The 24,031-nt window shown below is 40.6% G+C and overlaps 1 protein-coding gene across 2 annotated transcripts; it reads left to right on the top strand.

Moving 5' to 3' along the window:
• The first annotated feature begins 442 nt into the window (after window positions 1-442).
• Window positions 443-22,978, top strand: LOC122992232 (follistatin-related protein 1-like). Of its 2 annotated transcripts, none has more exons than XM_044365962.1 (11): window positions 443-616; window positions 722-778; window positions 14,010-14,111; window positions 14,243-14,372; window positions 15,528-15,560; window positions 15,836-15,966; window positions 17,653-17,771; window positions 18,262-18,374; window positions 19,090-19,200; window positions 19,320-19,414; window positions 21,599-22,978. In XM_044365962.1, the coding sequence occupies exons 2-11, from the start codon at window positions 722-724 to the stop codon at window positions 21,638-21,640; spliced, it is 933 nt and encodes a 310-aa protein (XP_044221897.1). In that variant the 5' UTR covers window positions 443-616; the 3' UTR covers window positions 21,641-22,978. The 2 variants fall into 2 exon arrangements, with proteins under 2 accessions (XP_044221897.1, XP_044221896.1); XM_044365961.1 differs by having other exon boundaries at window positions 445-595.
• The last annotated feature ends 1,053 nt before the right edge of the window (window positions 22,979-24,031 follow it).

The raw sequence follows: 24,031 nt of genomic DNA, 5'->3' as shown, positions 1-24,031 counted from the left end.
TGGCTCCACAGGTTTGCTTAAATCACTTTTGGGGTATTTACATAGACTTATATTCTTTTCTTGGAAACTTACCCTAACCCTAACCTTAACAAATAAACAAAAAATCAGCTTTTTTCTCAAATGTGGACACGGTTTGCACAATGGCACAAGCCGTCCCCAATTAACTGGTCTTAGCTCTGGTGTGCGTCCCTGAAAGTGACCCCCCCACCCCCTCTCAAACACACAAACACACAGTGCCAGTGAACATAATCCACACAGCAACTGCGTTCTCTCTGAAACATGTTTGGCAAAAGCATTTAGCAGTAAACGTATTTCTTTCGAAGGGGGGGGGGTTGCACACACTATACTCATACCCTCATACCCCGGTCCCTCCCCCTCCTCCATTTCTTCTGAAAACGTCCTCGGAGGAATACCTACAGACATTTTCATTGGCCACGTCGGTGAGAGAGGAGGGAGGGGAGACTGACGGACTGGCACCAATTCCTCAGTGCTCCTCCTCATATTTCTTGAAATCACGGACCTCCTGTTCCAACATCCAAAGCCGCTCTCCTCCTCCTCCGACCAGACCCCCGAGCGGAGCAGCTTTAACGAAACGGTAACGTTAAGTAAAGCGAAAGTATGATTTTCCTCAAGTTTTTTTTTTATTAAATAACCTACTAAGAAACTCCTATCTCCTTTCTTTTTTCTACCTTAACCTTACTTTCTCTTTTTCCATGTCCAGATGTTGCGAAGTGTCGCTGTGCTGCTTCTGCTGGCCGCAGCTCTCTGTGACGCTGAGGTAAGTTTGGTTCAGACGGCTTTATTTTTTCAACCCTGAAACTAAAATAATTTCCTTTGTATTGTTTCAAACGGGTAACAAATCCTGTCTGACATCTGTACGAAACGGTTTGTAATTGTTCGGCACGAAACTGCCCGCCTGAAGTAACACACAGCAGTTTTTTTTTGTTCACAAAGCTAAACGAGCTAGAACACATCTGGAAGGCTGTTATCCACCATGTTGTAGTGAAATGAGCATTTTGCAGCTGGGTTTTCAAGACTGTGCTGGGTCAATAGCTCGTTATGGTGTTTTTATTCTTAAAGGGAACCAATTATGCCATTATTGTTGGCACTGCGCAATTATGAGCTTCATTATGGAGACAGTCAGAAGCGCAGTTTAACTAAATTGCCACTGGTGCAGCTTTTTTCAAGAGGGACACAATTCTCATTTCTAAAAATGACTGCACCTATGAGGCGCTTTGATAGGTATGTGTGTGTGGGGGGGTTTTTTGTCTGTGAGCTGAAGCAAACCTTCGCATTTTGCATCCAGTTGGACCACACACACACTTAAACACACCTCCTATTCTCAGTTTTTTTGTGAAGTTGGGGATTTAGGAGCAAAGCAAAAGCTGCTGTAAGAGGACAAGAGTGTCACACCAGTGACAGGCAGCTGTGAAAAGAAAAAAAGGGAGGGCGGTGTTTGTGTATATCTCACAAGCCCTGCTCCTCTCACCCTTGGGTTTGATGGCCCCCGTCATCAATATTGTAGGGTGCTTCGGTGCAAAAAGCTCCGCCAACTGGCAGCTGCTCTAATGGCATACGAACACTGTGTTTGGGTGCTCCTTTAGGGAGCATGTGTGTTTGTCTGTGTACTCGGGAGTGGTGAGCGTGCTCAAGAGTTGTGAGAATACTCACCTTAAGGGTGTCACACTGCAGCACTAAGTAGTCTAACCTCTGAGTAAACAAGAGTTAATGTGCTGTAAGAGTAGCTGGTGTGATGGCACAAAGGGATGACCAACAAAACAACAATTCCAGCACTTGTATAATGCTGGAGAGACGTCAGTGTTATGTATGTGGTGTTTTCCACTTAAGAAATAGAAACACACACACACACCAGGTGGTGTTTGTTGGCCTTAACCTCACTGGACACAGCTGTTGAACACCTGGCTTTGTGTTGACTCTTTTGTTGACCTGCACAACAGTTACAGGCTGAGGGAATAAACAAGGAATTGACTTCCTAATTACAGGATAGATTTTTTTTAAACATTTACAGCTACAGCAAATGTGAAACACAAGATAAACAAATTGTCTCCTGTTTAGTCTTTATAGCTTCACGCAGTTGCCCATTAATTTGTCTCAACTGCACACAACATTACTCATATAGTCAGATATGTTAGCCCTCTACCTTCCATTGCTGTCCCCACCTTTGCCTGCTGGAAAATGTGCCATTGTTTGCTTCTTTATTGGACTCATGATCTCGGTGGAGACAGAGCACACAGCAGAGCCTGTTGAGTGTATCCATGAAGTTAATGGGGAGGCATTAGAGAGGCATCTATTCTCCGAAGGTAATTACTCTGATAATATATGGCCTGTTGACTGGCCGTGGGAAGGGCTTGAACTGGCATACCAGTGAGCTGTCTAAAGGAGGTCAACAAGTTGGAGCAAAGCCCTCACAAGAGTGGATCTGATGAGCCTACAGGGTGTGTATTTGGGTTATGTTTAGGTGTCCGGATGCGCGTCAGAATTACTTTATATGAGCACACATAGATTGCATAGAAGAGCTGGAGTGATTGATGAAAACAGGATTCTCTGTGTGTGAATTGATGTATTTTTGGCGTGAGTGTAGGCCATTAAAATCTGGACAGTAACTCTTGATTTATGATGAAGGAGAATGCCTTCCAGAGGTGAAAAATTGCAGCGCCCGAGATAAGCGGCTCAGAGATGCGTAGTGGCAGGGCGGCCTGGGTCAGAAACTCGGGTATAACTGCGTGTGTGCAGGCTGGAATGAGATATGCATCTCTTGAATGAAATGTTGATGTTTTACTCAAACACACCGGGAGCTTGATATGCAAAGGAGGTCGAGATGCAGACATAGTGAAAGTCATAAGAGTTTGCAGCCTTGGGGGACTTGAGCACACACACACACACACTCACATATAAACAGAGAGAGAGAAAGAGAGGACTGTTTATATTTCTGTTTTCATGGCATGCAGTGTGATTGTATTATCCTGCATCATCCGCGGCGACAGGGTGGAATGACACAGTGGTTAATTAAGTTATCGGCACCGGCACTGGATCTTGAAAAACACAGATGTCAAGAGGAAGTCGGCCCAACCAGGCAGCCAGACAAGCTCTCCTCTCCTCTTAGACAGCCAGGGAGTTAAGAGGATTAAGAAGAAGAAGAGGGGTGAAGAAAAGAAGTAGAAGTTGGCGCCCTTCTTGAGATCTGTAGCAGACTCTGATTGAGCCACAGCATTTCAGGCACCATGTTGATGCCTGTTCTCCCTCATTCAAGGTGGGCTAAAAATATCTGCCCAGGTGGAGAGAACATGAGCATGAGGGGACGCTGTGTCCTCTGTCGGTATCAGCCTGCTCTAATTACTGTAGCTCAACATCCAGTCATGGATCCTGTGCAGGGACTGCGGAGGGCGGTGAGATAGAGAGTGATGTAAAACAGAAAGGAGATGGAGCCACATTCATGCAATTATAGCAGGGGAGATTGGGGGGTGAGGTAAGGCTTGGCTGTGTAGTGAGGGGGGAGAAAGAAAGAAAGAAAGAGGGGTTGGGCTGTGTTTCATGTCCCTGCAGTGTGTTCTCTTCACTCTTGGCTTCACATAAAAGGAGTCCTCATTTAGCTTACCAGCTGTACTGGTGTCTTATCATTACCAGCACTCCACACTCAAAGACTCCGTACATATAAATGAACACACACACACACACATATACACATACACATGACAAAGAGCAGCTCTAAAGTTTACTCAAATGGTTTGTGAGTAAGAGATAATGAATATATAACATACTAACGTGCGCTAGAAGTTATAGAGTTAAAAATATAGGCTTAAAGGAGTTCACTCCTTTTTGTGAAAACAGGACTCAGGGATGCCTCCTGAACGCGTGTTATAAAGGGTACAGTTCCCCATTATTTTCTTCCTTTGTGCTCACAGTCAGAGGCAATAAATCAACATCATTAGTGTGTCTGAATTCCAAGGATACTTTACTCCAGTTCAAAGTCACCCAAACATGCCACAGAGTCTTTCTGATAAGAAATGATTTTCAAAAACTGCCCACCGACTTCCACCAGAGATCGTTCTTTGTCCAGCGGCGTGTGTAGAGGATGCACCTTGAATCTGAAATGCAGTTCGCCTGTGGTCACTGTGGAATGAGCGATTAACTGGCTGGCGTTGTTCTCTCCGATGTTCATTATAAATTTCTTCCACCGTTTTAACCAGAATGCCTTTACAACAAATACAGCTTTAAAGTGTCTCATTTACAGTGTTTATGTGACAAATTTTGTTTTCTCGTTAAGTGTGTGATCCAAGATATAATGCAATACACTTGCAAGACAAGTTTAACTATATTCACCATTAGTAAACAGCCAGATCTCTGCAAAAGCTTGTACTGTTTGTCCTGTGAATTGTATTATCTAACCAGCAATAGGCTGCAGAAACAAAATAACTAACTGCTACATTTGATGCACTGTTATAGTTTGGACCAGGACTACATCCTCTACATCATATTCCCTGGAAAATATAATAATAATTCAAATGTCACCAGATATACAGCAGTTGTAGGTGTACATTATACCCACTTATGTGAGGCACTGGTTGAACTATGTACTTGTGTCATGTGTAAAGGGTTTGACACAGTTGGGGATATTGCATGTCATTAGGTTTCGTGTATAAGGGTTAAACAGAGGTCAGCTTCATGTTGGAAAAGCATGTTGAAGGAACAGGAACAGGCTCTCTGGGGTACAAATATCTGTTTAATTTATTCAAAGTATAACATCCTGTGTGACTAAGTATCTAATAATCACAGGCCCAAATTCAAAGAAGACTAGTGCTGCAATGATTATTCAATCGAAAGATAATTAATCTGCAACTATTTTGATAATCGATTAATCATTTAGGTAATTTTTTAAAGCAAAAATGCCAAAGATTTGATGGCTTCAGGTTCTTAAATGTAAAAAAAAATGCTACTCTTTTGATCTTTCATGATTGTAAATTGAATCCTTTTTTTGATTTTTTGAGTTTATTGGACAAAACAAGACATTTACTGACACTGCCTTGTGCTCTGCATGTCTGCTCACAGTTCAGCAGATCTCAAATGGCTGCACAAACTTAACACATCCTGCAGTCTGTAATCGGGACTTTTCCTGCTGCAAACATGTTCCAACAGCCGGCCCCAATACTGGCCTCAACAAGGGAGCAGAGGAGAGGGCAGGGAATCTACTCATTCCCCTGGCCCGAGCCTGTGCTTCAGCCAGGGCCCCCTCCCTCTTTTCCTTCCTCCCTCTCTGGCAGTGGAAGAATGCCCAGAACAGAGCAGGGTGGGACAGAGGGGAGAGAAAGAGCAAAGGTTTTGGGGGAAAATTAGGCGATGTTGTTAGGTCGAGAATGAGAGAGAGAGAGGCAGACTTCACAGTTGAAACAGATGACAAAAGTTGTACTTCATACAGAAAAGGTTATGGAGTAGGGGACTGCATGGACAGAGGTGAGACAGCGCCTCTCTGGGATTGATGTGGGTCAGGTGGTGGGGACACTGGGGACACTGTTGTCCCAGCAGTGTGACAACAGGGTGCACAGGGGAGGGGAAGGCCGGGGGTGGTGCTGTGTTCATAGCATTTTATGCTCTCTGGTGACGTTTTAACTGCTAGCAGATGTGGCTCTGCCCAGACCGTGACTTATTTCCTGCTTTTCTTTACTCTCTCTCTTTCTTTCTGTCTTACTTTTTCTGAGTTTTGCTCCTTTTCTTTCGTTGTCTCTCTTCCTTCATTCTTTTTTATCTCCTCTCTTTCCTCTGTTTCTTCTTCTCTCTTCTTGTTTCTTTCAGGGTGTAGTTGTTAGATTTCAGCTCTGGAACAAGGGTGGAGGGGAGGAGGGGGGGGGGTGTAAAATAAGAGGCTGCAGACTGGAGTGACCTCATCCTATCCGTTGGCGCATTCCTTTCACACTGAATAAGAAACAGAGAAGAATAGCAGACAGATCTGTGTAAACTGGTCGTTACCCGGGGTCCTTTTGTTTCCGCAGGTTTAATCTCAGACCTGGCCCCCCGGAGAGAGTTTGAGACCACCCGTAGAGCTCTCACAAACAGCTCATATCTTTATAACAGACTCAAATTAGTCTTACTTTGGCCTCATTATTCCAAGGACACACCCTGCCAATTCCATTATCAACTCATTGTCATATAAATCCATAAAATACTGAGCAGGCTTTTCAGCTCGAAGGAAGCATGTCATTAGATTCTGTCATTTTGGGATATGAATGTGTGTTTCTCAGCGGAGGCTTAAATTTGCTGTATGTCTAATCTCAAGAGTCTGTCATGCACAGAAGAAATGAGGCTGAAGCTAATTTGATATGTATGAAGATACAGTTGAAAAGATTCATAAGGAAGTAAAGGCTAGAGGTTTGAGAATGGAGGCGTTTGAATTATTGAGGGCAAATGCTACAGCTTTCTGTAATGACTCTAAACCAGAGCTGATGATAGTCGTTCTCTGTGATGTTTCTCCCCTGTGCGTTGGATTTAGCCACAAGCTCGCATAAATTCCTTAAAAGGGGGAAACTGGTTCATAGTTAGCGTACAGTATGTGGAATAAGAATGGTTCTCATTCTTCTTTGGGTGTGCTCCACTTCTCTTTTGGCAAGGCCCGGTTCGAGGGAGACAGAAGTGAGAGGGAGGTCTTTACGGGCAGAGGGAGATGGGCGGTTTAGTTTGAGCCCTCCCTGTCCTTCTCCCTCCTGGCATGAGCCCCACATCTCATGAGGCTGAAGCATGTTGGACAATCTAGAGCTGGAAAGACAACACAGGGGAAAAGCAGGAAGCGCTGGAGAGGGGGAGAGCAAGGGCACCTCTCTGACCTAGATACTGAGGAGATTTTTGGCTCAAGACGAACCCTGTTGGACCCCAGCTGAGGCACAACATAGCTCAGGAATGTACCCCCACCTACCCTCTCATTCTCTTCAATCTTTCTCTTGTCTACATCCTTCACCCTTTTTTACCTCCATTATTTCACCTCATTGTAATTAATAACATGCTTGTAAAACTAATTTTTAAGGTTGTGAGGGTGAAGTTGTCTTGCTGTGCGTACATTTTTCTGGCCATCTGTCAGCCTAAGTGTCTCTGTTGCGGTCGTGACAAGTACATGACGCAGGGAATGGTGTCATTGTAGGTAAGAAACAAACAATATTAGTGATCTGCCATCAGTTACAAGATGTTTCACACACATAACCCCTTAAAAATAAAAAGATGTACAGATATATATGCTCTTTACTGTACACAACTTAAAGGAATAGTTTGACATTTTGGGAAATTTGTTTATTCACTCTTGCAGAGTTAGTTTAGAAGATGGTTTCCACTGTAGTGTTTGTACTAGAGCTCAACACATAAATGGGCCAGGCAGATGTATCAACCAATGTATGGCAACAAGAAATTGCAGTAAAGAAATGCCAAACTGTTACCATTGCATAGTTTTTCCACCAGAGAGCACTGACAAGTTGAATTCTAAACTGTAAAATGTCTCGCTTAGTACACATTTTGTGACAATTTCTTGCCTCCAGGTTTTATGCTAAGCTAAGCTAACCAGCTCCTGGCTGTAGCTTCATATTTACTATACAGACTATAGCCTGACCGATACTGGAATTTTGAGCCCAATACTGATATTGATATTTAGGAGTAGAGGTAAATCTGATAATGATATATTGGCCAGTAGTAATTTTTTAAACATAAACACATAACATTATATTAACATTATAAATGCATGGTAAATATGAAGCTACACCCAGCAGCTGCTTAGCTTAGCTTAGCATAAAACCAGGAGGCAGGGGGAAACAGCCAGTCTGTTTTCCAACCAGCACCTAGAAAAAAGCAAAAAGTGGTTTTACTGGGGGTTATGTACCAGCCTACGTCTTAGCCTGGCACAGTGACCTTCTGCAGTCGCCATTGGTTGCCTGGCAACTGCTTACAGCCAAGAAATATTCTGGCACATAACTCCCGTGACAAACCATAAAACCATCATCATCTTTGCACTTTGGTCACTTTGGTATGCAGACCCTTGGTACAGAGCCATGCTAGCAGTTTCCCTTGTTTCCAGCCTTTATGCTAAGCAAAGCTGCTGCTAGCTAGCTTCATATACTGTATGTATGTCAGAGTGAATCTGGACAAAAAAGCAAATGAGTATATTTCCCAAAATGTTGAACTATTCCTTTTGTGCTTTCATATATAAATAGTATCCCAGTAGCTGTAAAGACAACCATATGCAATATGATGTGCAGTATTACCATTCTGTTTTAAGTTTTGCAAAGTATAAATACCAGCTAAAACCTCTAAACGGAGACAGATTGATGCCTTTAGGCCACAGTTGGGTGCATTAATGCCTGCCAAGGCTTGACTGCCTCATCTGTTCATGTCAACATCATTGTTAAAACTCTCTAATGAGTTCTCAAATATCATTTCTTTGATGAAGAACTGTGTTTTGTTAAGTTTCCAAACAGCTCTTTTTCAAATCTTGTAATAATTTACCCTTTTATTTATCTCAATTCCGTAGTCATTAGTGTTTTCCCGGCATTGCAAAATTTTAAGATTGAATTACTGCCTCCATACACATTCAATTTAATTTTTTCTATTTATTTCTGTTTGTCACTGTTATTGCCACAGGGAAACCTAGACTCGAATCCAGAGCCTTTTTCGAATGGCATTCAAACTGTAATTTAATGTAATACTTCTTTACTTGTCCATCTTCTTGCACTCTCCTGGGTTGATTTGTTTTAATATTTCAAGTTGTCACATAGCACAATATTTTATTCATGAAAACACACAGCAGACTTTGTGTACCCTAGGGGGAAAAGAAACAAGTTTTGTCAAAAAATATTTCTATCTTTACACTGAGATGACAGTAAGATCAATGTAGCTACATCCAACACAACAGCCTTGCAACAAATCTGACCTTTATGAAGCTTCTCGTATTAAATTATTACTGAGGAGAGGTGTTGATGCAAATAAAGCTGAACCACCTTTCACCTTTTTGTAATGTGGTGAACTTTAATAGCACCGGATAGTAAAGCCTCCACAATGAACTTAGCGCTGACTCAACACCTCGTGGAGCACAATCTCAAGAAAAGCTCAATAGGCTTGTTGTATTGGATTGCGTTGAAACTCAGTGTGCCTGATAAACTGATCAAGCTGATTAGAGTGATCCTGATAGAAACAGAAAGTCACATTGCTGTTTAATTCATAAACAGAAAATTAAATTCCGTATTTAATGCAATTTGTTTTTCATTTAACATCCATTATGCTGCTTGTCACTAGGTATATCCAGGGCAGGCTGTTTACAATCCATAAATCAATGTTTTCTATGCTGATGAGGGGCAGGGTGCATTGTGGGAATGAATTTACAGTGGCTGTAAAGTGACATCCTCAGAGGGGAAGCATTGATTGGCCTGCTAGATCAATGGAGCATCACTGAGATATACACAAATGCACAAGCAAACCTGCTCATACAGGCAGATAGGCTCTGTTGTGTGAATGTATGTGAATGGATGGACAGGGAGATGCACAAAGACATACAGATGTTCTAATTTGTTTTTTTTTATGTGTTACTGCCTGCATCCTTATCAGCAGAGGAAAAAGAAAGAGGCTTTTTTTTTAACTGAAGCAAAAACATTGCCCTTTAAATCCAGTCAGCCTCAGCATGGAGCTATTCAACATGTGGCAGGGAAGAAATTGACTGAGTGAGCACACAACCCCGCCTCTCCTTTTATCTTCACCATCTACCTGTTTCTTAATAGTCAGAATCTCTTTGCTGTTCCCTCCTCGTACTTTTCCTCTCTCCGCTCACTTATTTTTCCTCCCCAGACTTCCATCAACCTGTGCAAGGCTGGTCTCAGCTCACTGGCACGTCTCTCGCAGCCCTAAAAGGGTATGGCAGTGGGAATAAAGATGACAAAACACAGAGAGTTACAGCAGAAGAGAAATTACACCAGACTTGAACTGGGAGGCTCCACACAGTGAGAGGAGGATGAAAATGATGCACTGAGGGTTTTGAGAAAAATCACTTAAATCTGTTAATCCTCTTAAAACCTTTAAATAAATTTAACCTTGTGACGAAAAGATTGAAACAGGAAAAATGGAAGAAAAGGGCGCAGGAGTCGAGGAAAATGAGATGTGAAATGTGTGTATATACAATTAAGTAATATGCTTTAGGCAGCTTTTATAGGATGGGTCTCAGCTTAATCTGTTATGATTCACTACTCACTTATCCTGTGATTAGTTTTGAATGGGAGAGAGGGAAAATAAGGCAGCGTTTTTTGGATGCAATAAAAAATTGATGTTATTAGTCATAAGTAGGACACCCACAGTGGGTATGTTTGTTTTTGTTTGTGCTGAGTTTGTACATTTTTTAAGAATGTATGCTGTTATAGTGATCGGGTTAATGAGTGTGTTTACGTGCATACTAGTATCCCAGTTATGATCAAGTTTTTGGAGTTATACCGGTTATATTTTTGTGTGTGTGAACACCATATAGTTAGTATAGTAGTTATACACAGTTTTAAGGATACCTTAAAGCTAGCTAGAGTGTTCTGATACAGACTGAGATACTGTGGTGTGTAAACACCTTATCCAGGCTTCTGATTGCTGTCTGCCATTTGTGCTGGTCAATTTCAACTCCAATTACGCTGCAATTATTCTGTAGAACAGAAAGATATAACAATCTACACACTACAATCAAATTTACGTTCTAAAAGTGGTAATCTTACAGGAATGGTGAGATGAGAGGATCAATACCACTCTCATCTCTGTGCATGAAGCACAAAGTGGGAGCCAGGAGACAATTAGCTTAGCTTAGCATAAAGACTGGAATCAGGGGGAAACAGCTAGCCTGGCTCTATCCAAAGGCAAAAAAATCCACCCACCAGCATTTCTAAAGCTCCCTATTAACAAATTAAGTTAAATCTTGTAAATGTTTTATCACCGTGAGATTACAAGGGACTATTCCAGCACATAAACTCCCACAAAACCACATTTGTATGCTTTTTGTACAGATTAAAGAAGAGCCAGTTTAGCTGCTTCCTAGCTTCATATTTAGTCTCATCTAACTCTTGGCACCAAAGGGAATAAGCATATTTACCAGCACTCAATTTCTTTAAGCATTTGAAAATTATTGTATCAAATCTATTTCATCCCTTGTCACCCTCATCTTCCCTTGGTGATTCTATGGAGATGAAAAACCCAGCAAATGAGCGTAATAAATGCAGCGAGTCCACACAGTCAGAAAACACACTCAACTGCAGAAATGACACCAAGATGTGGAGGAGCCATAGACACATACGCATAGATGCAGAAACCTAGGATAATGGTAGATTCATGTATGCATGCAAATGAGTAACCAGCTTTCTCTATGTTCCATGAAAACATCAAAATATGATAAAAACCAGGCTAATATTTAAAATCAGGACTAGGTTTCCTTGTAAACATATGGTGATGGTGATGCGTGTAGCTGTGTGTGTCTTCATGGCAACAGTGAAGGCTCCAGGCCACATGCAGGCATGATGTATCACCAAGGCATAATGAGCAGCGGCTCCAATATTCAGACTCATTTCCCTGCTTTGTTGAAGGTTGGTTGGTGACATTATAATCCATTGTTTTCTACAGTCTTTTGATGTACATCTGTGTCAATCATACAATCTGAACAACAGGCTCGGCTGCGATCTCATTACGGGGTTTGCTTCCATTTACCTCATTTGATTGACACTTCTGTGATCTAGCCACAACAGGAGCTGGTACATGCTCTCACCATAGCAACAACCCACTTGAATCAACTGAAAAAAAGACCTTGTGTCTTGTGTGTATTCATTAGCTAAATGTCAGGGATATCTGCTGGTTCTATTCGGAGACAGACAGACGGACAGGGCTCTGCGTTTAGATTCATCTGAGGAGCTCATCCATTATTCATGTGCTCATTGTAGGTTTCTACAGGTTTCAACAGGCTTCTAGCACATCTGTGTCTAACAAACTGGATTGTCCAACACGCTCAAGGCCACAAGGATCGCTTTGAAGATTTTTCCATGACCTCAACTTTGGAGTGCAAGTGTGTGTGTGTGTGTGTGTGTGTGTCTTTAAATCATGTGTAGAAATGAACCGAGACCCTTCAATCCCTCCTCTCCTCTCTCTCTCTCTCTATCTGACTCTCTCCTCTCACCACTTTGGGGTTAAAGCTGCTACACTGCGATGTTTGCATGTGACTCCCCCCTCCACCACCACCCCCCTTCTATCCATCCATCCTGTTACATTCAATCATTAGAGAGCTTATAAGAGTTTCAGTCACAAGAATCCAGCCTCTTTTTTAACCTACATACCAGACGCTAGACTTACAAACACACACACACACACAGCAGTTTGGAAGCCAGCTCACGTGCACTCGCGTACAGAAGGCCAACTTTCTGCCTCGCTCTTACAGGAAACAGCGGCTTATGGAGGAGGAGGGTAGTCTAGAGAAACGGGGAGGAGAACAGATTTCACAGAGCATGGGAATGGGCCCAAAGGAAAACACAGCTCAGCTCAGACTCCAGATGTTGAAACACCCTGTACACACACACACACACATAAACACACATACAAAGATACACAGATAGGGAAAGGAGGAGGTAATGAGGGTCATAAAGCAGCTCTTGGAGCTCCGCTTGGCGTCTCGTGATTGGTTGGCTATAGCTCCAGTGAACACATTTTTTGGCAAGTCCGGCGTCCATGTTTAACAACAGACAAACAAAAGATAAGGAAACAAAGGCACCAGTGTGACAACAAGAGAAAACTACAACATCTGACTGGACAAGAAAAGAAAGTTTGACTGATACAGAAAGACTAGAGAAGTTTGAGGGAAAGAAAGGAGGATTTAGGAGCTGAAGGTTTGGTTGTAGTTTACACAGAAGGCAAAAAGCTTCACTGTTTCTGTTTTTTTCTAAGTCGGGTATGGTCAGTTGTCACCTCTTGAGCCAAGTCTGTCTGTTGTTGACATGGCAACTACTGGCAAACATGAGTTAATAAAAGTGCAGACACTGGAACATGAAATGTGTGTTAACCAGGTTTGAATAAAAAATACACATAGTAGTGACAGACAATCCTTCTCGTTGAGTGACTACAGCCATGATTTTGGAGAAATATTGCTCAGGAATACTGGGGCTTTATAGAGTGATGAAATGTGCAAATTTCAGTCAGAGTCATGATCACTGATATAAGACTATTTAAATGTGTCATGTTTGTGATGTATTGCCACCTAGAGGGGAAATGCTATCAAACTTTGCAGGACCGCTCAGAGCTGATATGTGCATGTGTCCCCTAAATTTGACTGCAGTAAAACAATGTGCTTAAGAGGTGGTTTATTTCAAATATACCAAATCTACAGCCAGATATATGATGGTAGAAATATGTTAAATTATGTACTAAAGCTCGGTGAGGATTAGATTAAATTTGTAGGAGAAGTGTTGAAATGGATGAAAATCTAAACTGTATTTGTTTAGGGAGAATATTTATGGAAAGTTACAGTGATGGATGATCCAGAAAAAAACAGCAAAAACATAAAGTTCTTTACAAGTGGCAACCAAAAAGCTTAGTTATACAGTTTGACCTTTTTTTTTTTTAAATTTCCTACTAAATTTTAGTGATATCTGTCAACTATCTTGTCAGATATCCTGTAAACAAACAAAAAGACAAACAGACAAACAAATATAGCTAAAAAGGTAATCGTCTCTGTGGAGTTAAATAAAGAAATGGGGTGTTAGTTTACTTTGGATGTTATCAGGTAATACTGTCAATGCCACAAAGAGGCAATAGTCTCTCTGGGTCTATGCCTGAGGGTCAAGTTTGTGAAAATATTTACAATATGTATGATAATTTGTGTTTTATATGTCTGTTAGAGCACGGGTAACATCTTCACAGTGCTTTCAAACGGGCCTGTTAATAGTGCAATAGCGCCGCCCTGTGTGTGTAACCTGTAGGAACCAATGGTATTTCAAGTGCCAACAAGGTATTTTCTTTTCTCTCAGGAGCTGCAGAGCAAGAGCAAAGTGTGCGCCAATGTGTTCTGTGGGGCCGGCAGAGAGTGTGCTGTCAACGAGAAGGGAGAGCCCAGCTGTCTGTGTATAGAGGTGAGTGACGGGTGTGTAGTCCTGCAGCTCAACTTAAATGCCATAGAAAAAAGGAAAAAGAATGAAGATAACAGTTTCCCCTTGTTTACACATTTACCCCATTGTCTCTCTCTATCTCTAACTCTCTCCAGAGCTGTAAGCCCCACAAGAGGTCAGTGTGTGGCAGTAACGGGAAGACCTACAGGAACCACTGTGAGCTCCACAGAGACGCATGTCTGACTGGCTTGAAGATCCAGGTGGCCCACGATGGACACTGCCAGGGTACGAGCTGAAGCACACAGTGATGCGGCACGAGATGAAAATGTTGACAAAACAATTCCCAACGCAAGGTCTATTCAGTAGCTGTTCTTGAGCTTTCACTTGGATCACATGTTCTTCTTCAGCAGATGACGTTTGCCCAGTTGTTGTGGACTTGCAATACTCATATTTTTTTTATTTTTTGAGCACTTTAGGGTTTAAGGTTTGTTTAAAAGTTGAGATTGAAGTTTCATTCTTGACCTTGGAAACAGTATTGTCAGCTGCTGTTTCAAAGGTCGAGAATGAACTTTTAATTTCAAGAATTTTTAAAAACTCACCCACTTTATCTCTGCTTCTACTGTGGTTAAAGGATAGGTTCACAATTTTTTCAAGTCTATCTTAAAATAGTGATGAGGTCCCCGTATGAATATCGAAACAGATTTTCCTTAGTATAATTATTCCTTCTGTTCATACTGACCATTAAAAGTATTGACAGTATTGACACCAGTACCAATCCAATTTATCAGACTGGTGCATCCAGTTATCCATTATAACCTTGTTATTGATTGGTTATTTGTTTTTTTTGCCCCAACACTGTACTGGCCCTGAGCTGTAACATTTTCATCTAAATACACTTTTTTGATGAAGTGTTTGATTGATAATCTCAAATTGTCACTAAATTTTGATTTGTAAAAGGTAAGTAGAGCAGAGAAGCACAAGGCCAGATTTACAGGGTAAGTGGGATGACGTTTGACTCACCTGACAAATGGTGCAAGTGCTGATAAGAACGTATATAGTTAATTGGACTGATTAGCGGATGATCTCTGAACTAGAAGTGATACCTGGGGTGACCCGGTTCATAGTCATTCTGTCATTTCATTCACGCTCCTTATCTCATCTATTAATGCATCTAATATTAGCATCTTATCTCAAGTGAACTTTCACTGTTCACACTTAGCCGTTTCGCACTCTTTGTGTCCCTGCTGGCCTGAACATTGATCAGAGCTGTGGCAAAAAAGGACAATAGTTATATCACACGGTCCTTTTTTCAGACCTTTGGCCAAGTACTACATGACATACAAGTTTAGCTCCATTAATCTGAATCAAGTCAAGTGATGAATACTTTATGTGTTGCCTCACACGTTATCTTCTTTCTCTTTTTTTTTTAATCACCTTTAGAGAAGAAAACAGAGCAGGCAGCTGCCAGCCCAGGTGAGTGTGTGCTCTTTTGCACGTGTGTTAAAAGTATTCACAATTTTAGTGAGATAAGAAAAAACTCCAAATTGAATTCTTTTTGTTGGTCTTCACTTTAATCATGTGTATTAAGGCTATGTCTACTATTTAGATGAAGTTACTGTGTGTGTGCATTAACTGTGGTTTATGGTCTAAGGACATAGTGAACAAGGAAACTGACGTGCAATAGATTTTTATCCTGTGGATTATTTATTAATGTTATTGACCTATGGAAATGTTCCCACCCCCTGCAGTTGTATGCTATGCCGCAGACCGCAATGAGCTGAGGAGCCGTGTGATCCAGTGGCTGCAGACAGAGGTTGTCCCAGATGGCTGGTTTGTCAAGGGATCCAACTTCTCTGACACCCTGCTCAAATACTTCAAGGTGGGCTTCCTGTCACTATTAGGGTGCAGAATGATAGAATCAGCCCTGGGGCCAGATGCATAAAACTGTGTAGATTCATGACTAACACTGTGTGTACGCATTCTTTTCATCAGATTTATAAAGCCATGTGTATGCATGGTTCTGTTTTATAAATCTCAGTTATTGGGGAACAGGGCGCACGTGCACGAGCCTTGTTTCCATTTCCACAATTAACTATAAATGGATGAAGACACACCCTGAACCAGCCGTTTTCATATCAATTCGCCACCTGCCCCACCAGCCAGTACAGCTGTCAATGAAAGAAACAGGAAAGAAGAAGTGCGGTTTCACAGATTTTGTTGCACCAGTGAGGTTCTCCAACAGCCAGAGCAGCTACGCACGACTATTACACACGGCTGTGTGGCTCTTTATACCGTCCATATCATTAATTCATCACATGGACCTGTAAACCATCGTCGGCAGTGACATCTCAGATATGTAATCAATGATTAGTTTGTAGCTCACATCTAAACCGACTTTACAAGGTGTGCCACAACTAAGGATAAAATAAAAAGAATAATAAGAGCAAATAAAATGTTGACTCCTATGTAAATTTAAAAAATTATAAAATTAAACACAAAATTAATTAATCAATGTTATTTTTATAAATGCGCCTTTGATTGGCATTTTACAAATACCTGTGTAAACACAAAAAAAAGAAAAAAAGTGTAGCTGGTTACATTCTCACCGCACATTCTGTGTTTATAAATACCAGTTTATATGCAGGAAACGACATATACATGGTTTTTGTGCGTACGTATCATTTATGCACCTGGCCCCAGGTCTCTATTACTATTCAGCGCTGCTCCTACGTGAGTCGTCCTGTTTTCTTTTACAAAATGTCACAGATGTGGGCACCAACCCCACAAATCCCTAAAGCTGTCTCCGACTGTGTCTGATCATTCACGTGACAGACCTTTCGAGCATGTCAGCTGATGGTTATAATTCAGTTTAATGAGGATCTCTGTCCTGCAGAGGAGGACCCCTGCCACCCTGTGAGCTGACATGAATGACATTAGAGAAGAAGAGCAGATGGTTCTTTATTTATTCAGTATTTATTTGATGAGCCTTTCCCATTATAAATATATGCTCTGTATTCTCAACATACTGTACCATAAACATGATATGGAATCTCATAAATGTTTTCAGTTCATCTGTCTTCCACAGACACACCACGTGGTCACACAACAGGGTCTTTAAATATGTGAAAGGTCTCGCACCATTACTCCCAAACCATCTCAGAGGCCTTTGTTACAGAGCCTATAGGCTATGTCAATAAAGTAATACAGGCTGTGTGTAGAGCAGGTATACAAGGTGCTCATACCAGATTGAAATCATTTGGCATCACAGTTAAGGGATGATTGTCATGGCAACCGATGTGCTCTTGGTATTTTTTTGTGGCAGTGACTGTTTATTTCCTGGCAGCCTGAACTGAAAAACACCAGTGACTTCATTCAGACTGATATTTGCAGCACACACACGGACAGGACATAAATTAACCAAAAATCCCTTAGAGATGTGCAAGTTTTTAGCAGACAGTGGTGAAAATGGTGAAATATCGGTCTTACTGTTCATATTCTACTTCTTTATGTGGAAACAAAAAAAAAAAGGAGCCTTAGCGGTGTGTTCCTGTCTGTGTTTCTGCAGTCATATGACAACGGTGACTCTCAGCTGGACTCCTCTGAGCTGCTTAAATTCATCCAGCACAATGAGTCGGTCGTGGAGCTGCAGTCCTACGCAGACCAGGAGAGCAACAAGCTGCTCAGGTCAGTGTCTGTGTGTTTGAAAGCTCACATGATGGCTGGAGGAAAAAAAAGCTACTGTTTGCATTCTTTATTTTGTTTTGTCAGTATTTCACCTCCCCTTCCTCCCCTCTACAGTTGGTGAACATTTTCTTCTGTGGTAATGCTTGTACATACAGATCCTGTTTTAAGCCTGTTCAGCACTTTGGTCAACTGCGGTTGTTTTAAATGCGCTATACAAATACATTTTAACTTGACTCGAGATCCATATCTATGTGCTGTGTTGCTATTTTCAGGTACATGCTGTAAGTCATTGAACTCTATCTGGGCCAGTGTAAACTTTACTGAAGGCATCCTGTGGGAGCCTGCACTGGTGTAAACACCTGCACTCTGTGGAATAAAGCGCTCTAAACTAATTATCATCTCTACAGCTTCTTTTTTCTGCAATGTTCCGATGCTACCGTATGGAGCATCTAATATTTATTCTGTGTTTTCATGTACCTGTGCTTCCCAGGAGCCTGTGTGTAGATGCCCTCATCGAGCTCTCTGATGAGAATGCAGACTGGAAGCTGAGCTTTGATGAGTTCCTCAACTGCCTGAAGCCTGGCTTCAATCCACCAGAGAAGAGTGAGCTTAGAGGGATTGTTTGTATTATCTGTTACACAGCGGTAGATACAGTATATGGATGCTTTGACATAAGTAAAGTCTGACTCCTGACACCCAGCAAACAGTGGAAATGAGCCTCAGATTCTTTCTCTTCTCTTTTATACACAGTCTCAGTTGTGTGGTATTCACTTCACTCTGTTCAGCCCAGTATATCTGGGATAAAGTTCGCAGGAAGTGGAGGCAATTGCTCAATCACAGACAAAACTAACATTCAATGTGGAGCACTGAACTCTGGTGCTTCACCAGATTCAAGGACACACAAACACACACACACACACACACACACATGGCTGACCTTGAGGAGATATTTAGAAACTCCACAGTTACCATATATACAGGATTTTGATAGTGGAAATAATTATGTCAAGCCAGGAGATTTCAAGAGAATGATACACATTTTAAATCTTTTCTCAGAAGCTTAAAAGTTTAAAGTAGTCCGGTTGATGGCGGACTTGCTGACCTTTCATTAGTAAAGCAAAACTAGCCAAAGCGAGGCATGTGGCTTTAAAAATGAGATATTGGATGAATGATGTGGCATTTTGAAATGCTGACATGTCTTGATCGTGGAAATCAAAGACTGTTTAACACATTTTGTGAGAAATGTCATCGTGTCATGTTACAGCCTACGGTCTGTGTCTTTGCTTAATAGTCTGTCACATGTTTTTTTTCTCTGCAGAATGTGCCTTGGAGGACGAGACATATGAGGACGGCGCAGAGACCCAGGTGGAGTGTAACCGCTGTGTTTGTGCATGTGGCAACTGGGTCTGCACTGCTATGACCTGCACTGGTAAGCTGAAATACTTGAAGTTGATCACCATTCTGTTTATTGATTATTTTAATCAACTGACATGTTTTAAAAAAAAAAAAAAATTCTGTGTGACCACTTTTGACCTTTTATCTGTCCAGACAAGACGGCGGCTCTGGATGAGTCGGTAGATGCTGGCGCAGAGATGACAGAGGAGGAGTGGAACCTGCGTGTCGCTGAACTCAACAAGCACCAGGTCTGTATTGAGTTGGAGTTTGAGTTTCTTTATTTGCACAGGGTAAAATCAAACAAATACACACAAACTACAAAAAACAAATATGCAGGGAGAGGAAAAAGTAGGCTAGTAGGCTGACTACCTCTACCTAAATAATATACATACATACAAAAACAAGTCAAACTATAAACAAAACAACTAAACAAATTGGATTATAAAACCAAAATTACAACCTTTTAAAAAATATGCTCTAAAGGACTTTAAGACATTTTAACCTAATGAGAATAGCTCCAGAAAATTTGCAGAAACTAAAAAATGTAAAAATGTAATGTATCAATCATATTTATTTTATATATTTATTTCAAAATAAATAAGCTTCCCCTTTTGTTTTCCTCAACCTGAAGACCTTTTCCAGATTTTCTCCCGAGAAACAGGACAGGCTCAGCGAAGCCTGTTTACACACAATTTTAAGTGTGCTTCAAAGCTGCATCACTGTCCAGTACTCACAGTACCCTAGCTGGTGATAAAGTCTGCGAAATAATACTGACAGAAGCCATAACCCAAGCGTCTGCTTTTACTTTCCTTCAGGATATAACCTTCATTACTTATAATGTGCTTCTGGACAAAGAGCATTTGAATCAAACTGCTCAGGCAGCACAATACAATTCACAGTTCAGTTTGTATGACTGTGTATACAGACACACACACACCCACACCCCCACACACACACACACACACACACACACACACACACACAAAGTTCAGTCAGCATCTTTATGACCCCTTTTATCAAAAGCTGTGAAATCAAGAACTGGTTTCTAAATGAGAATGATAAAACTATGAAATGGCTATGGATATGAAAATGCCAGCTGTAGAAAGAAGCACTGTTATGACCATCAGCATTTTCCTTTACGATTATAGCAGAGTAGGAGTATTCTCATCTAAGATTTAATGTGAATGATTCTATATCATGGAGATACAGTAGTTATTCTTGAGAGTGAATATCTGGTAGGCTTTGTACACAGCAGCACAACACTCCAAATTATAGAGCCTATTAAGAGGGAGAGCAATGTTGGAAACACTTACAAAAGGGCCTAAAATGGGCTTGATGTTACTGTCAGTTAACTCAGAGAATAGTGGATTAATGCTGCCAATGTCATGGAAACAAAAAAAGTACAGAGGGGTTCCTGAGATTATGAATAATAAATAATAATGAGTAAGAGCTTAAGAATTAAATTCAATTTATAATACTTTTTTTAAAAAGTCAGCCTTACGGTCGAGCCAGCTGGTTGTAACAGCTGTCAAGCTATATAGGTCTCACTACAAATCTATTTTAAATTATAGAACAGACTGCAAATGTAATAGGAGACTCTCTGTCTTGATGTAAAAGGTGCTCGGTTCTGGAGATGATTCCTTGAGCTGTTGTAGTGCGAATATTTCCTTGTGATGCACCTGATAATACAGTCATTACGGTCAGAGAACCTCTCTAGACTCTCAGCATAGCTCTACAGTCTCTCCTATGAAAACAACATACAACACACAATTTCTCCAGACAAACATCAGCAGTTGTCTAACAACTCCAACAACACAATGACAACCTTTCCTGAAGTTCTAGAACCTCGCCAGACAAACAATAAAGATATGCAGCCAATCTAGATGGTCAGTAGCATTCTAGAACCTCTGTAGACTAAGAATGGAGTTCTAGAACCTCTCTATTCCAAGAGTTAAGTCCTGGAATCTAGTTCTAAATTGTGTCCAGACAAGACAGTGCTGTTCTAGGACCTAAACACTCAGAGTGTGAGAAACAAGCTTTAACCCAATAAATTATCTCACTGTCCTTGTACTTGTAAGAGTTTTTTTTTTACTATATTTGTGGTATGCCTGCTCTTGTGTGTATGTGTGTGTGTGTGTGTGTGCTTGCTTATATGTGTGTATGAGAGCATGAGGCTGACAAGGTAGCACTAGGGCTCTGGCTTGAGGCCATGGCTGAGTCAGCAAGGTCATGTGTTCTGTACTCCAGAAGCGTAGCTTACAATGCCTCTGTAAACAATGGAAGCTCTCTGGGTACAAGTTTAGTGTAATTAGGAATACACTGTATTCAGTGAAATTCCTTCTTTCCTCATTATTTATTCATTGTGTCAAATGATACACCATATCTCACTTTTCCTCAACTCTTTTTTTTTTGTTTGTTTGTTTTTAATACAGGAAACAGTTGAGAAGATGAAGGCCAGCACAAAGGAGGCCTAAATAAGGACGCAATGAAGGAGAGGATGCACACTATCACCCTTCCTCCATACTTGATTTACCTTGCGGCCGTGTGTTGTTATTAAACTGACTTTTGTTACTCTGCCATGTTAATTATTATACTTTTTTATGATGTTTAAGTGTTTGTGTTGATGTTTGGTAGATTCAGGGGCTATCAAAGATTATTGTAGGATTCCCTTGTGTTCAGTACTGTCATGTTTGATTGTATTACTGCGCCCCTACACTAGCCCTGGGGCTATTTTTACTACAATCCTTATATTTTTACAGTTATTACAGAAAAAAAAAACAAACAGTCAAGTTGTCACTGTTTTTGGAATATGAAAGTCACTGTTAGAGAAGATAGAAAAGTTGAGCGAGGAGAATCCTCCTATTGGAATGACTCTCATAGGTTGTATGGTTAGCAGAATGGTTGAACTGCCAGAGTAGGCCAATACTTGACCAATGCACTTCCTATTCTTTCTCTCTAGCTTACTTAGGCTTTAGTTTATCACCAGCCAGAAATTAGTTTGTATCTTACTGCTAAAGTAATAATTTTGCTGCAAAAAAAAAAAGTTTGCTTCTATGTACAGTTTGTTATTGGTTCGAGTTGGAGCTCCTCTTGTTCCCATGTTATGCTCAGGTAAGTCTCTCTGGTGTTTTTAGATTAAACATTTCTCTCTGCATGTCTTATATTTTTGAGACAAAGATGCAGTAGTTCAGCTTTCAAATTGTGGAGATGCACCACAGCACCCAGGTGAGACCTGATCTGAATATAGCATGGGGAAAACTGAAACCAAAGTCTTGACGAAAGTGTTTGAATAATGTACACAATTCTCCAGGTAAAACATTACTCTGGACCCAGCAACAACACTATACCTGTGCTTTCAAAATCACTCTTTAACAGAAGGACTAGCCTCACTGTCAGCTAAAGTAGTGTAGTTCAAGTGACTGGGTGCATATTAATTGTGCGTGTGAGTGTGTGATTGTGTGCGTGTGCTATCAGAGTGTGATGCTGAGAGTAGTTTGGTTTGTTAAATGTGTTTATTTGTTAAAATCATGTGTCTAAATTGGGAGGGTTGACAATAAAAATCAGTGCCTTAGACCTGCAAACAGTACCGGTTTCTACCTTTGCCTGCACATAGGCTATTATATCATGTGGCATTGCAAGAATGAGTGTGCTTTGCTGAAGTTTAGCAGTAAACTAGTGCTTTGTGACTCTATCCTTCATAAATGTCTGTGTGAAAGTTGCATTACTAGTTCAAGCTAAATCTTTATATTCCACTAAAAGTGCAGAGAGTGTAAGGAATATGTATGTATGCCAATAAATCCCATACACCACAACACAGTTTTGTCACTTTGCATGTGTGAATTACATTTCAAACTTTTACTGAAAAAGAAGAAAATAAGGTTCCTTGGGAGAATAAGAAATAATTGTTTGACTTAAAGGGAGTAAGAAAGTCTTATATAAAGCAATTTGTATTATTTTGTGGTGTTTCAAAATGCTGCAGCCTGTCTTTTAACAAAGAAAAGCCACATACCCCAGTGTTGGCCCCTCTCCCTTTGCTACCTGTGGAGTTGAAAGTTACATAACATTTTAGTTTAGGCTCGACACAGTCATTTCTGAATTACTGTGACTATACAGTAAAGTCTAACCAGCATCTACTGAATGTTCCCAGTTTCTGCTTAAAATGAAGTTCATGCATTTGCTTACTCACTCACTATTAGCTTACTCAGCTGCAATGACATTTGAAAACTTCTCAAGATTGATTTATATCCCCTTGCTATTAATTGATATTAACTGATGTTTTTTTTCTCTGTTTTGTTGTTGCTATTTCTGTTTTATTAACCCAGTTTGGTTTCTTTTATGTTTGTTAAGTCAGGTCAATTTTATTTTTATAGTCCAATATCACAAATTTGCCTCAGGGGGTTTTACAGTCTGTACAGCAATACAATCCTCCTCCTTTGTCCCTCTGTCACTATCCTACCAGTTTATTATTTTACTAAATGCTTTCACTGTGAAGTGGTATATATTAAATAATGAATTAATTAATTAATACACTTTATTCATACAGTGATTTTAAAGGCACTCAAAGACACTTAAGGCCATAAGTGACACAAGACTACTGTGTCACTGTATAACCATTGTGTTGATATGCACTAAATACATAAATCTTTACATACTTGCATAATGCATTTTTCAGTCCTACAATATTAGAAGTGTCATTATGCTTTATTAGGTCCAATTGGCACAAAGTTTGTGTTCTCTTTGGTAGTTTGTAGCAGTGCATCATATCAAATCTGAGATGTTCTCAGATTTGAAGGTAAAATCTTAATCTGCACCTAAATTTGAACCAATTCCTTTAAGATTTGCAAACACAATAGGCTTATTGGGTA

This window comes from Thunnus albacares, chromosome 11 (assembly GCF_914725855.1).
Source record: "Thunnus albacares chromosome 11, fThuAlb1.1, whole genome shotgun sequence".
NCBI lineage: Eukaryota > Metazoa > Chordata > Actinopteri > Scombriformes > Scombridae > Thunnus > Thunnus albacares.
This window is presented reverse-complemented; position numbering and strand designations above follow the sequence as displayed.